This window comes from Eurypyga helias, unplaced genomic scaffold (assembly GCF_000690775.1).
Source record: "Eurypyga helias isolate BGI_N326 unplaced genomic scaffold, ASM69077v1 scaffold36476, whole genome shotgun sequence".
Taxonomy (NCBI): Eukaryota; Metazoa; Chordata; class Aves; order Eurypygiformes; family Eurypygidae; genus Eurypyga; species Eurypyga helias.
In genome coordinates this window covers 6,048-21,654 of record NW_010257883.1, presented here as the reverse complement: position 1 = coordinate 21,654, position 15,607 = coordinate 6,048, and the positions used below count along the sequence as shown (strand labels likewise).

Genomic DNA, 15,607 nt, shown 5'->3' with positions numbered 1-15,607 from the left:
TCCTAGTGGCCGTAAAAACTTCATTTCTTCAGTCTTATTCATTAAGTACTGATCACTGGCTGTTGATAACGCCAGTGATGACTACAGAAACTTGCTTTAGGAATCAGTAGAACTAAAGTTGCCTTGAGAAAGGAGCTTGTTTTATATCAGATAACTAATCCTGCGTTATTTAAACAGATGCACTGCTTCCCGGCTAGAAATGTGATGGTGATCAAAATTCTTAGGGCTTTAAAAACTGGTTTTACTGTGTTTAATTTAACCCCTCCTGCAAAAAAGTTTAGAACTTTTTAAATGTTCAGAGTGATAAATTTATCAAGTTATTTTATATTTTTTATTCTGTTTTATGGCTGGCATTGAAGCTGTTTTCAGTTACTGGTTGTATCCTACTTGTAAATTTGTTCTGTTGAATGCTGTTCAAAGCCATATGCAATCTGCAGCCATTCCAAATATCATCAATACCCACAGAAATGAGCAGTCTCAACTTTTCAGTTAGTCTGAAGATTCAATGTGATTAATTAAAGTCATTAATTGAAGTACCTGGGGCTCGGGGGATGAGCAATTTGGTTTCCACTCTGCCAACAAGCTAAAAGAGCTCTTACATACCTGTATCTCGAGTGCTTTGTCTTGAAATGATGGCTGTCAGAGCATTTGAACTGACCTTATATTAAGAGGTACTTTTTGATAGGAAGGAAATGGCTTTTGCATTTGACAAGTGTTTCTTTCCACAGCGATAATTCACAGGTGTTCCAGGCTAACGTTTTGCGAACCCGCAGGAACAGTACCACAGTTATGAATCGTCATAGTCTGGTAAGAAAACTATTAGACCAACCACACTAGGCCCAAAGCAGAAGTGTGCAAACAGGATGAAAGAAGAAAATGAGACTGTAGTCTGTGAAACTTAGACCGCATGTTTTCAGAATCTAAACTGGGACATTAATATGCTGTAGCTATAGTGAAATTTTATTTATAGACCATTTGGCCTTGGAGAGTACTTATATTTCATTATGATCATAACTTTGTAAAATGCAAGCAGATGTTCTGAGGTAAAGAAAGGTAGTTCACAAGAAAAACTGATAAGTAGATGTGTTGTTCAGTAAGCAGCATGCTAATTGTTTTTGATAAAAAAATTTAGAAGTGCAGTTATGTTCTGATCTTGTCTGTCATGTAGTAATGACAGAATAGGCAGTGGTATTCAACAACTGATATAACAAGACATAACAGGCTTATAGAACACGCACCTTAAGGCTTCCAAGATGAATGATTCTGTATTTCTTAAAGTCATCCATTTGTGATTTCTGCTTTTGTCAGAGTTCTGCTATTGCAACTCCCCAGATCTGAATTTTTAAAATGTTATTCTGAACACAGAGAGAATATTGCATAACTTGTGTTTTAGTATCGTACAAATTGTGGTAGAAGGGTGTGATTTTTGACTGATTGAGGGCGCCTGCACAGGGTCACACAGACAGCATGGGGTGCTAACCTTTAAAGGATTAGGATGCGTGGGGTAGTTATTTCCTCTAACCAAAAGGCGGTTTTGGTCAGGCTTTCATGGATGACCAGAAATTTGACTTTTCCCCTAGGACAGCCTTAAGAAACAGGGAGTCACAACATAACATCCAACTGCATTCACTTAATTATTAATGTTTTAGAAAAATTAAGCTATGTTAGGTGGGAGGGAAGTAGTATCAATTTTCTTTTACATACGGAAGACAAAGTCCCTGTAACGCTAACAGCAACTATCCTGTTTTTTCTTAGTTATCTTTTGGAGATGCTTTACAAATAATTCATTAGTCCCACATATTAGAAGAATACTACTCTACATTAGTCCCCCATATTAGAAGAATACTACTCTTCTATTTTCTGACTGATGCCCCTTAGCTAAAATTCTGTTTTAAAGTCAGGACAGACAACTACTTCAGCAAAGGTTTGCATCTGTGACAGAACCGAGACACTTACGTAAAACTCTGGGAAGATTGGTGGAAAAGCCTTTCTCCTGCTAGGACATAAAACCCGATAGAATGTATCATGGTAAAGATGTCTTGAAACAACAGTCTCCTTCATCTGTATTCTTAGAGTGGCAGCGTAAGGTAACTTTGTTTAGGCTTGTGGTCAGTTGAAAGGAGAAACAAGCTAAGGTGAAAGCTCAGTTTATTGTGTTTACTTCTTGAAGGTCCTCAGTTGTTGGGCAAAAATGCTACTTTAAGGTGCATCGCCTGGAACTTGCTGGGAAGCAGGAGGTAGTTCACTGATGGGCTAGCTCTTCTGGCTGCCCCTAATAGATATTGCAGTCTTCTGGATTGAACCAGTGTTGCCATCTTTATGGGATGATGTTCTTAACTCTTCTCCTCGCAATAAGTTATTAAAAAGCATCCTGAAAATTAACTCCCATCTGACCAGGTGCTGACAAAACACAGGTGAAGTTTTCCTTGCGCTAAAACTCAAGTGCTCCATTGACTGCTAGATCAGTGCCTTGTCTGCTTTGAAATACGTCTTTGAATGAGGGTCTGGTTTATGGTCCTGTTGGAGATGGCAGGGATGGAATTGGTGAGGAGTTTAGAGGTTATCTCATCCTTCTGTGGTCTTAAACCAGGATCATCCATAGGTAAATGACTGTGCAAATAATTACACTTTTGCATGAAGTACCCTAAGCAACCTCACCTGGTGTTCTTGCTATAGCTAAGTGTAGTTTTATGTTTCTAAGGAGCTAGATGACAGGGTAAATGAAATTTTACACTAAATAGGTGATAAAATGTACTTTAAAACACACTTTTTTGTATTCAGGAAAACTAATCCAGGTTTTGTTGCAGTGTAAAGTCTAACAGGGGGGATTAAAAGATTCAGTAAGTGACTGAAACTTTGTTAATTTAACATTATAAGTACAGGGAAAATTTTATTTTTTGTTTAAACTTTGTGGAAAGAAAAAAAAGATTAGTATTTGTCTAGTCTGTGTTGTGTTCACTGTCATGGTAACAATGGGTGTTGCTAAAATGCTGCTAAACTGAAGGCCAAGTATCTAGCTCCATCTTCAGGGCTGTTGTGCTTGTCCCAGTTGGTCAGCTGGGTTCTAAAATCTTTTTTTGAGTAGCTTCTCTAAGTCTCAGGCTCCAACTCCTACAGTGATGACTAAAGGGGCAGCTATGCTGTTTTGGAAGGGTCTTAAGCTGTGATTTTCTGCCACTGCATGTAAAGCCAGGGCAGGGTCATCTGAGCTCAGTGTCTGCTGTTCATTGCCTTCCAGAAGGTATCAGTGGTAGCTAGGGAGTAAATGTTTCGTTTGTGTGGTTGAGGGGTTTGTTTTGATGTTCAAGCAAGGCAGTTTAGCCTGTGGTTAGCTGGTTAGGTACTGTTTCAGCAAAATACGATTATTTTTATGTTTTTTCTTAAGCTAGCAAAGTTCCCTGTTGAGGTGGACTGTGCAGCCCCACCAATGCTTGTGTTGGCAGAAGACAGGGGCACTGTAGGGGCAGCAGTGGAAGGGCAGAGGTGCCGGGGCAGGGGACTGCTTACTTTGGCTGTGCTGCCAGCCAAACTGGCACTCCTGAAACTTCACCTCCCGTGAAAAAGCTTATCTAATACACTGGAGAAGGGAGGACGGGAAAGGGGTTTCTCTTCCATGTGGTAGTTTAATAGCTTGTGATGGCTTTTAGTAAGGTTTGTGCTCTCTTAAAACACTGGGGATTTGAATAGGATAATTTTAACAAATGGGTTCAGTCTGCTTTAGCAGGTATCCTTTAAAAGGTGACTGAGGTTTCTTTTTGCAAGAATTAAAGGACTACAAACAGGGGGAAAATGTGTTTTAAGCATTGACAAAGCAAGGATCATGATTTCTTGGAGATGGGATGTAGGATCCTCAGAGTTCATGGGTTTAGTTAGTGCATTAGATCCTGCAGAGGAACACTTAACTGTCTTTTTATAATTTTTATTTTACGCTGCAAGCCACTGGTTTGTATATATTCTACTAATGTCAAACTTTAAAGTACGTGGATCACAGTCATAAAATTAGAATATAATGAGTGGAACAAATGCATTTCTGCTGTGGAGTGGCAGTGAATAGGCAGGAATGTACTATTGTCCAGATCCTTTTCTCTGTGTGAGAATCAAGGTCAACTGAATGTCTGCATTGCTTGGTACAGCTTGGAGGAATTTTTATTAGGTGCACAGGATTTTTGGGAGCCCAGTATAATAGTAAAGCTGACCTGAAGTGGACTTCAGAAGTAGTAAATCAAAATGTTATAGACTTTAGAATGACTGAATTCTGGCACAAACATTGGACATCATCTGTGTGAGTGCGATAGGCTAACACCTTTTGGGAGAAAAAGGATGTGATGTCTTGATGTTTGGGGTTTTTTGAGGGAGGATTCTGGATATATGAAGCATTAATGGTCTGTCATAACTTACCATAACCTTTTGTCAGACAGCAAAAGCTTCATATTCTCCTTGCCAGTGATTAGAAGATGGTGCAGCAAGCAGTTAACTTGGTGTTTGTTGGTTAGAATCACAGGATGGTTTGAGTTGGAAGGGACCTTGAAGATCACCCAGTTCCAACCCCCCTGCCATGGGCAGGGACACCTTCCACTAGACCAGGTTGCTTAAAGCCTCATCCAGCCTGGCCTTGAACACTTCCAGGGATGAGGCATCCACAGCGTCGCTCCAAGTTTAGCATAATGAAGAGCTCTAGTAATGTTTTGTGAAGTTGAGAAAGCCTCATACTGTATAAAGTATATAAGCACTTAGTAATAATACAAACCTTACTTGCTGAAAGTCTTTAAAAGACACCTTGGTTTTTGGAGGAGGGGTTGTCAGACTTAGAGTTGTTGTTAAACCTCTCTGACTAATGCTTGGAATTTTTGACCCCTGGGTGGATTCTGACAAAAGTCAACTGAGGGTCAAATGTTTGAGGGATGGGAAATATATGAAAGGAAATAATATTTTGAGAAAATAATCACTTTTAATTACTTGGTTTTGATTGAGTATGCTGTTTTAGATCGTAGTATTCCAGTGAGACCTTGATGCAAAACTGTCAAAACTAACAGATGACAATTTTAGTTACATCCCCACTGATTTAAGCTGAACTGGAGAAGCTCTTGGGAAACCTTAAGGAAGGTATTTAAAAATAACAGTTATTAGAAGGCTAGCAAAGAGTTAATCTGTCAAACTACTTGTTTATAGGCAGGCAACAATCCAGAAACCTTTTTGCACAAAGTGTGGTTTTGGCTTTGTATTTTAAATGATCTGTTGTGGAGCCTTCTGGATCACTTAAATGAAAATGTTTATATTAAGGGTGGCAGCGTGCTAGTTAAAAGCAGCTTCATTCCATAGAGAAGGCTGAGAGTCCTAGTCACCTGGAAATGAACTGAAAGGCAGGCTGATACCAATTAGCATCTGTGAGTGTACGAAGCAGTATAATATGGGAATACATACTCTCATGTTCTTGCAAGTAATTAATGTATTTTATGTATATATGGGAATGTTGTGAATGCTGTTTTTTTAAAAACAACCAACCAACGTGTTTTTTAGTTTGGGGTACCACTGTAGAGTGGTTACTAATGTTCCTGCACCTTTCTCTCCCTTCTCCTGTAGTTTCTAAGTGTGTTTCAGTTGTATGTGGCTTTGTTTTTCAGTTTGTGCCGTCATCTCCTATCCGCATTCCGAGCAGCCGTCTTCATCAAATCAAACAGGTAAGGTATTGGTGGTCATTTTTTTTGCAGTTGATGTGTAATGTCCTTCAAATGCCTATAGATTTTGCTTAGAAACCGTAATGCAGAGTCTGCAGCAGCCTTATCAGGGTGTTTTCAAAAACAAAAGCTGTATGTTGTCTGCAGAGGTCTACATCTCCTAAAGTAAAGTGTATCTTCTAGTAAGAAGAAGATTTGAGCGGAAAGAGAAATCTTAAAATGGATGTTTTAGAAGGGAAACCTTTAATGTAAATCCTTGGGGTAAAGTTCCACCAAGTGTTTGGCAGTAGCGCCAACATAAATATTCAGGGCCAATAACAAAGTGTTCCTTAGCTTGTGTTGGCACAAGACGCCTGAGCAGCCAGATGAACTGGATAAGGAAGCGCTCTGGCTAAAAAATAGCTTGGACTCTTCTGTCTGAGCTGGTTTTCATCTGTGTACTTTTCTTACCCGGGTCACTGTACTTGTGCTGTCACAGCGTGAGTGGAGGGGGAAGGGCACAAGAGCAGGCACGGAAGAAGGGAGGGGTGGCAAATATCTGAGTAGGCTTAAATAGCGCTGCTACCAGACAACAGACCACAGTCTAAAGACTCACATTTTAAAATCGAGCTCAAACCCTTGGGGTTCATCCACTTTATATGTTGGCTTTTTGACACTAGAATCTTTATAAAATTGTCTTCAAGAGGCTTGATTTTTTTTTTAATATACCTTTTTTTTTTAACTTGCTAGTTTTCAATGGACAGGCTTGATTTTTACGGGGTGAAAAGTCAAGAAAACTGTTTACTGCTTCGGACAGTGTTTTCAGGGTACAACTGTGTGAAGTGTTGGAAGGTACTTCTGCTTCCCACCTCAGATATTTAAGGTGCAGGCATAGTAATCCTGAAGAAAATAGCTGCTTGCTTTTGTTATGTAAATAATTTACCTGAAGCACCCGGGTCAGTTGTAGAGCTGTTTTTAACAATATAAAAAAGCTTAGGATTAATATGTCCTGTATACCTCCTGGCACAGATGGGAACATGTGTGATTTACTTCTGAAATTTTTCAAATCTTAGCAAATAATCACACAGTTGAACTACGTTGTTAAGACTCTTCCTACATGCGATGAAAGTTGTGAAGATGTTTGGCTGAACTTCTGTTCTTGAACTGGACTGAATTAGGGAACCTGTTAATTCACTCAGCAGACTGGGCAGTATTCAGCTCGTTTTAAGGAAAGGTGCATACTTAAGTGGGGGTTGTGTCAAGTTTGTACTTTAACTTGGTGTTAACGGTTAGTTTTATGTTACACCTTTGGTCCATTTTAATAATATTTTGATGGAGGTTTTTATTAAAAAAAACTTGACTGCACTGCCCAGGAGATGCTGTCAGAGTCTAGTTAATTACTAATACATAGGATAAGGAAAAGGTGAGGATCCAGTCATGCTTTTGAGGATTGTCTGTACCAGTTCCCAGTATTTGTATTTTCTAGTGTCTATACTAGACTGCATAAAGATACTTTAACATGTGCAAAATGTTTGGTTTGTGTTATCACTGTTCAGTTTTATAACTACCTCTTGGATAGTAATGAAAATTAAAAAGCTGCTTGAGAAACAACCAACTCCCATCAGCACTTCTTGTGTGATGGCCTGTCTTGCTACATCTCTTTCCCATCCTCTCCCCCTCCAACCTTTCTCATGAACTGAGAGCTTAAGGTTATTGTTGCTTAACCGAGGTGAAATAAATTTTCCATGTGCTGAAGTGAAACAAAATGAGCTTTTCTCATTTACTGTAGCAAAGCTTGCTTTTCCTTTGTCTTAATTTTTCATCTGTTAATCTTTTAGGAAGAAGGGATGAATCTGATGAACAGAGAAACAGTACACGAAAGGTAACCGTTAAGGCAGACTGGAACTCTGACTGCTGCCTTCTCTGGGCCTGGGACAATACATTTCTTTTCTTCTTTGTAGAGAAGTGCAAGTAGCGATGCAGATGAGCCACTCGTGGGAGGAGAGCTTGAGCCTGGTAATGCTTTTGTGCTTTAATTTGTGTTTCTGTCATCAGTATCTGGACTCTAGAGACTCTCTCATGTAAATATTTTCTTTTATGGTTTGGCCTATAATTAAGGTGTTCGTATATCGCTGCCTTTGATCAGCAATTGTTCACACTAACAAGGCATAGAATTATCAGCTGGTATGTCAAAAGAAAATTGCATGGATGTCTGCCTGCGCAAATTTTCTATTTTCTTCCATATTCTGATACTCACCACGTAACACTTCAGGCTTTTTGTTTGGTTTGTTGTTTTGGCTTTTGTGTTTGGGTTTGTTTGTTTTTTAAACATAAACTCATAAATGGCTACCTAAAAATTATTAATATGATAGAGGTTAACTTTGGAATCTCACTGAATTCCACACCAATCAGTCCTTTTCATGTTAAGGTACTACTTATGAGATTAATTACATGTACTGTTTACAGAGCGACAATGATTTTGAAAAACCATTATCACCAAAGCAAGTAGACTTTGTCCCAGTTTCTCCAGCTCCTTCACCTACCAGAGGAATATGGAAGGTGAGCAAAACATTGTAATAATGGCTTTTATCTTGAGTAGTGCTAAATAAACTCAAGCAAACGAATAGCAAAAGGTTAAGCCACCTGCTCCTTTCTACCTCAACCACAAACAAGAAACTAGAGGGTAAAGAAAGAAACCCTAAAAGCCCAAACCAGAAAACACCAACTGGCAGTTGTACATCTTGTGGATGTGCATTTCTGTGGAGTGCTCGACTGTTGATCTGTGGTTAACAACCTTATTCTTCATTTGCCCTCCTCTTGGAATAAAAAGGGGCATACATTCTTATTTTATGAACCGTAGTCTGTTTAAGCAGACTGTGGTAGAATAAATCCTTGTCGGCTTGCATGTATTCTGCATGAAAATGGAATCTGTCCAATTTTGTAATTTATTTTCCTTAGTAACAAGAAGTGGTATCTCTGCATACTTGACCAAATTGACTGGTTCTGTAAATTCACAGTGGTTTGGTTATTTACCTCTGAGAAGGATCGGTTGTTCTATGAGCGTGATACAGTGTTGATATGTAAATAACAAACTGTTTTGCTCTCAGCAATGTTTCTCACCATCTTTGCAAAGTTTGGTCAGTAGCACTGGGTTACCTCCAAGTCCAAGCCCAAGCCCAACAAGGCGATTTTCCAGGTAAGTGCCAGGTCGTATCAATAATGGAAAATTGGTGTGGCTTGTTAGAGCAGGCGTTTGAAATACCAGAGTTTGTTATGTATGTCACCGATTGCTGATCACAAATACAGCTTTATATATTCCTGTCAACTTTAGATTTTACAATGCTCTAAAATATGTGTTAAATGCTTGTGTCATAACGTTGAAGCGGGCTGCGTCGTGGCACCTGTCTTCTCAGCATCGTCTCTATACTGCTCTTACCACATCTTAAGTAATTGAATTGAATTTTAAGTGGAGGAAAAAACCCCAAACAAACAGGTTTAGGTTTTGTTACTGATTCTGGTTTTAGTTGCGTTGGATGATGTTGTGAGTGATGTGAGAACACAATTAAATTCTATGAGTTCAGCAAAGTACTGCCCATCAACTGAGATCTGGTCAGTGCCTGGATGTGAGCTGTTAGACTGCCCCAGCTGTGAGTTGATGGGATTAAACTTTAAAGGTCTATGCTTCCTGGCCTTTCTTAAGAAAAAAGTTAAAAAGGACGAATTTTGGATAAGCTGTCTTACTGTCAGTTATCTCAGTGTTCTCTACTTTGTGGTTGGTCATCTGAATGTCTTTTGAATTCTGTGCATGATTTCAGGCTTCCTTTACTAGTGATATCAGTATAGCATGTGCCTTCTTTTAGCAGGAGAAGCCAGAGTCCGATCAACTGCATACGACCAAGTGTTCTTGGGTCAATAAAAAGAAAAGGTACAGTGTTTGGGTTTGGCTAATCTAATAGGCCAACTGATTAATTTTATAATAATTCATACAGCTCACTTCATAATTCTGTTCAGTTGGCTGATACTTCAGAGAATGACTAGAAATGGAAGGAATTACAGATGACCAAATAAATGGAACTGTTTGTAGGGATAAAACAAATTGTTGGATTATTTTTTTTACCATTCCATAAAACCAGTGGTTGTTCTGTTCTAACGCCTCTCCCTTGCTGTAGTCACAGAGATCTGATACAAAACCAATGTAACCTGCTTAACGAAACAAGAAATACAGCTATTGTGATGTTGAACTTAGCCAGGACTTTCCAAACTTTCTATTTGTTAACTGAAGCACACGGGTACTGTCGGTTTAAAATCACCCTTCAGAACTAAAACCTCATGCAGAGACCTGGCAGATGCCTTACAGCTTTACTGGGAAAGGTTTATCTTCCTGCATTTTTATTCAATCTTAACTCCTGGTTGTTTTATTGCATCTGGGTTTATATGTTGGTGCTTCACCTTTAACAGAACGCTTCTGGCTGTGAGACAGCTTTAAAAGTACTGTGTTCTGTCGCAGCCTATTTAGGCATATATCTATCCTCTTTTCTAGTATATTTGGACAGCAAAGTCAATATATAAGTTCAATGATAATCCTGGAGCTTGTTCTTATTGATTGCAAGAGGAAAACAAGGTTTCCTTATTCTCAGCTTCTCTGCCTTGGTGGAGCTAGTCAGTGAGCTGATAGCCGAATAAACTGACACAAGACAACTATTCTTCCCTACTGAAGAGTAAATATCTGCTATCTAGACCTCAGTTCATAACTCACTAAACTTTCCTGAAGCTTGGACTAAAATGTTGCCAAGAAATAGACAGTCTTTAAAGTTTCAGCATCTAACTTCTGTGTTTTACATGTAAAACAACACTGAAATCTGTTGTAACAAGCGCGAGCCTCTGTTCTGTTTGCTCTGTACGAGTGCACTGAAAGTGGGTTTCAGTTTAAATGAGTAGTAATTTTATTTATCACTCCTTATCTCTTACCAAAGGTGTAACAGAGGTAGAAGATCATCCAAAAAGATTATTCCAAGGATCCACCAGCATCCTTACCCCTGAAGTTTCCCATCAGGTGGACCTTGGGGGATGGTAAATGCTGTGCTATTTATGGTGTCGATTTCATCGGAAGCATGAGCAAGTCTTTTCTCATCTAGTGATGACTGTGTGTGGAGTTTGGTTCGTTTTTTAATGCAGACATCTCATAACTGTGCAGCACTGAAATCCCAGTAAGCAGGCAGTAAGACGCGCTACGTACTTAGAGTTTCTAGGGCTGACTGTTAAGGTGCTTCACGTACATAGGAATTGAGCATGTTCAGGAAAAGATACCTCGTGACTGGCAAGTTTTGCAGCCTAGTTTCGAGTTGTGATCGAACATGAATGCTAATGCTTGTGGGTGGATTAGGTTTTGTCTTTTTCTTTCCTTGCTCTTAGTCACATAGGAAAATTTGTGTGTCTGACCCTCCCTGCTGGGGGGAGAGAAGTGCTACGTAAAAAAGCGTAAGAGCTTAAAATAGCAAGGGATTTTGATTTAGTGTTTCAGTCAAGAGGTTAGTAACACATAGATGTGCAGTGGCAATAGTCAAATAGTCATTTTAAAGGTACTTTAAAGACATCTTTTTTGCACACCCTGTGCACGATAGGGGTAGCAGTGCAGGTTCAGCCGCTGCGTCTGGGTTTAGGAGATGGTAATTTTAAAAAGCACTTTGATGGTATCGCTGATGAGGGGACACACAGTTGTAACTATAGGTGATCTGTGCACTACACAGTGAGTGGTACAGCTGAAGCACGTGCAGTTGGTCATTGGCAGGAGAGGCTGTGCTCGCACCGGCCTTGTAGGAGGCGGGGTGAAGCTTGCCGTGAGTTGCTCAGCCCGATGCTTCTAGTCAGTACTCCATTTCTGGTGAGCTGAAGGAGGAAATTGGCAGGAGGTTATCTGGAAGTGGCTGCTAGGTATGCAGTTGGAGTTTTATTTCAAATCACAGGGCTTACTGTTCCTTCAGAAACATCTTTATAATGCATGGAAGCTAGTATTTGAAACTTATCAGAAGGAGTGCCTCATTTCTGTATCTTGATGTTACTCTGTTTTCAGTCTGTCAGCACACGCCCTTGATGACAACAGAAGCAGTGCAAGCTCGTCCTGTGACTCGCCAGCTGAAGTCGGCACCAACACAGACTCCCCGGTCTCGCTTTCTGACTCCAGGTCTCCTTTTTTACCAGTAGATCTTGCGGCCAAGTTACCTATTAATTGAGACGCAGAGGTCTGCTGATGGGCACTGAGAAACAGGCTGGATACCAACAGGACTTTGTTGTGTGTAACTGATTCTGTTCCTCATAGGAACTTCCAGAAATGTCATTATTTCTAGAAAACTTCCAGAATAGTTCCTTGAGGAGGAATTCACATTTCTAGTGATTTGTATGACATTTACTAAGATACAGTAAGCATTTGAATTGCAGACATGTTTGATGCTAACATCAGGAAGCAAGCTGTTGTTTTACAATGGGTATTGTCTTCTTGGCATAAGTTACAAATACTGTGTGTGCATCCTGCTTGTGGAAGACGGCTTTCACCTGCCAGCAGGCAGTGTCCTCACTAACATAACATGGTGCTTACGTACTAACAGCTAACCTTCACTTTTGGCCTCGCTCTCAAACCAGTCAGGCAGCTTACTAATTTGCTTTCATTCCCAGAGTGTTAGATATTTACATTTTTTTGTTCTTCATATTAAGGGGGGAATTGATTCTTGCATTCTGTATGACTGCTGTTAATCGATTCTGCGTTCTGATAGATGTCAAAGAACAAGTTGGTGAATTGTCAAATTTATGTGTTGGATTTTATTCATGATCATGAACGCTGGTGTGACTAAATCCCAACTAGGTGTAGGACATTCTTCTGGGGTTTTGTATTATTTTCTTTTTCTGCCCCCTTTAGATGACCTATTAGAGTGGTGGATGCTCTGTTAAAGTTCTTTTAATAGGGGAAAACAGTAACGATGTTTGAAAAAAACATTAAATCCTGAGGTTTTCGGATTTAGTACTTGAGAACTGCGTTATTGTAACAGACAGTATTCGTCTTCATATCTGACTTTTGTTGGACAAACACAGTGAGGAATCTCGAATGCCTTTTCACAGACTGAAGCGATCAAACATGTTTAATCCTCTGATGTCACTTCCTCAAACAACGGCATCAAGTTATTTCTGCTGTTGAAAACTTCAGATGCTGATTGGAAGCCTAGAATTCGGCTGAGTTCTTTCAGAATTCTTGTACTCTGAAAAGTCAGTGGGTTGAGGTCTCCTGCTGTCAACTCTGGAATTCCCCAGATAGGAGGAGGAATCTGAACCCCACCGTGGACAGCTGTTTCAGATTCTCCAGTGGCAACCTCGTTTTGGTTGTTGACTCCCGTTAGGCAGTTGAACTGCCCTGCTGGGTCCCATGTGTACGTGTGTGTGCGTCTGTGCGATGGGGTGTCGGGCCTTCTCTCCTGAGAGGTTAATAATGAAGCAGAATCTTTTATTTTTAAACACTAAATCTTTGTAATGTGTAATAAAGTGAGAAAAGTATGGAAACTTCCTCCAGAAGGAGAAAAGAACTCTGATGTGAAAGACTCACGTGGCTGAAGCTTTGACTGACGGCAGCCATCAAAGTTAGAAATGGACAGCTTGGAGTGCGAGGACCAACGACCAGTTTCGGTGTGTCCTTGTTACAGAAAGAAAATAGGATGTATTTAAGTTTTACTAGGTTCAAGTAAGATATGACATGGCTTCCTTCTGTTTTCATTCCTCATAAATTATTGTAATAGCTTCCCACCTGCTGTTCCTTTTTAAATTCAGCCTGCCCTTCAGCCCGGCGGCAGATGGACAAGCTCGTGTTTGCTATTGGTTTGCTCGGTCTAATAGGGCGTCGTTACGTTTCACAATTCCAGATGTGTGCCAAAGAGTTGCTGCGCGTTCACTCTGCCGGGCTGAGGGCAAGACTTTCTTTTTTTAATCTTGCTTATTTCTTAAGAACGAACCTCCTGATGTCTCTTCCAGTCTTTGTTAAAAGATGCATCAGCAGAGGCCTTTAATAGTTGCGTCTGGGTTGTCTTGCGTCAACTCGTCTCTGTTCTGTTGAATATTTATGCTGTTTTTCAAATAAGTGCCAATAAGTGGAAAAATAAACACATCTTGCTGTTTCTGCACTTTGAGAGGTAACCGTATTCTTGTTTCCAACTGGGATTAAATGTTTTTAAATCAGAATATCTATTGTAACCCGCTTCCACCCGGTCTAGTTTACATCTAAGTTGGGCCTAAAATCTGCAGCAGCCTTTTCTGTTTTCCTAGTGCAATGCTGTCTTACAGTCCTGTGACAGCTGTAGGAAAACCAAAGAATAAAATGAAACGCTGTCCAAACAATTAGTAGCTAAAGGTGTCTCTAGCCTACACCTGGATTTCATGGTGAAATGGTTTGGAAGGCAGAAGCTGCAGCTAGCTGGTGGGCAGGTCTTACCTGCTGGGGAGCAGTGGGGAGCCTTTGCGGTGTGCCTTAGTCGTGCAAGTAATGCTGCTGGGGGGAGGAATAGTTATGTGTCTGCATCCATCCCTCTCCCTGCTTTTGCAAAACAGAAATCACCTTGAAGTCGTGGCAGAGGGCGTCTCTATCTCTTGTCTGCCCATGGCATCGAGCAGCTGCAGTTTTGCACCCTGCAGTCAGGAGGCATGTATCTTTTTTTTCCCACTGAAATGAAAGATTACATTTTGAAACCAAATTATGTTCCAAAATAACGCGTCTGGAATCGGAGGATTGGGATGTTGGACAATGAGCACAATCAACCCTGTACTCGTGTAGTAACTCACGGTGTTAGTATTACCTGTTTTACTCATTGCCTTTTTACTCGTGAGCAATGGATACTGAAGCTTTGCTTGAGTTAGGGTCACAGTTTTGGGACTCTTGCGTATGATGTTCCCTCACTGGTCCGAGCGTATATTACCCATACCTGCCGCCTTGTCTTCCTCGGAGAAGAAACGTGCAGCGTTCTCATCCCAGGCCGCATTGGAAGAATTATGATCCTAGAGATGTGTAATGTGTAGTTTATATATATAATTATGTATAAACTTCTTGTTTTGTTCTGCAGCTCTTTTGGGGCATAGAGCTGTTTCTGCAGGATTCTGCCACTCCTCTTGAAGGGCACCCTTCCCACATCGCGCTCGTCATCGGCACTTGGATGGTCCGGTTGAAAACCACCCTGCGGGATTCCTTGGCTGTTAAACCGGGTCTTGGGCCGCTCTGCCTTCTGTGACAACCGAGAGGTGTTTTTCTTCCTTCCACCTTCCCCAGAGTGGCACAGTTGCCAAGGGAACATCGATAACCGTGCCAGTGCTCAGGGGGACAGTGTCTTTGGAATGAGCGCAGGGGCGGTTACTGCGTAGAGCAGGGGAGTAGATGCCTCGCGCCAGAAGAGAGAGACAAACACCAGGAAGAACGAGCCCGTGCATCAGCCGGATGAACTTGCGAGGGTCTGTGCTGTCAGCGGGGCAGTTTATCTGCAAACTCAGCTGAGCAGCTGCCTGTGGGCCTGACATTAACAGGAAAACTTAATCCTAAACTTGCTCTTTTCACCTCTCCTCAGAAAACTTGAGTGTGAATGATCTGTACAAACAGAACAGATCCCCGTGGTCTTGTGTGGGTGAGAGGAAGATACTCCCATTTAGCAGCGTTTATCGTGGTTCTCGTGTTGTGCTGTGTTTGTGAGTCTGGCCCTGCTCTCGTGAGATTCCTTGTTAGTCAAGTGACTGCAGGCAGGTGCGACCTCGGGACCTCCGCACGCTGGCTTCCAGCTTGAGAACAGCTTGTGCGTTTCTCGGCAGCAGTCGCTTCGGCAGCGTTCGCTTCGTGCTGTTGTCTTCTTGCATATGTTGGAGTCATAACACGTTTACTTAGAATAGAGCGCTTCGGGAGTCATAATTCAAGTGTGAGAGCTGTTCGGATCTGGGTT

The 15,607-nt window shown here is 40.9% G+C and overlaps 1 protein-coding gene across 1 annotated transcript; it reads left to right on the top strand.

Annotated features, from left to right (window-relative positions):
• Positions 1-731: 731 nt before the first annotated feature.
• LOC104503705 (protein FAM122A) lies at positions 732-12,108 on the top strand. Its single transcript, XM_010154187.1, has 9 exons — positions 732-807; positions 5,622-5,678; positions 7,493-7,536; positions 7,616-7,670; positions 8,121-8,213; positions 8,762-8,850; positions 9,515-9,579; positions 10,628-10,724; positions 11,725-12,108. Exons 1-9 carry the CDS (start codon positions 790-792, stop codon positions 11,882-11,884), a joined length of 678 nt encoding a protein of 225 aa, XP_010152489.1. The 5' UTR covers positions 732-789; the 3' UTR covers positions 11,885-12,108.
• The last annotated feature ends 3,499 nt before the right edge of the window (positions 12,109-15,607 follow it).

Bases quoted from the DNA above. Each gene is read 5' to 3' on its own strand.
- LOC104503705 (XM_010154187.1), top strand. The intron at 7,537-7,615 runs GTAACCGTTAAG...TCTTCTTTGTAG, and splicing joins AGAGAAACAGTACACGAAAG to AGAAGTGCAAGTAGCGATGC. The intron at 7,671-8,120 runs GTAATGCTTTTG...TACTGTTTACAG, and splicing joins GGGAGGAGAGCTTGAGCCTG to AGCGACAATGATTTTGAAAA.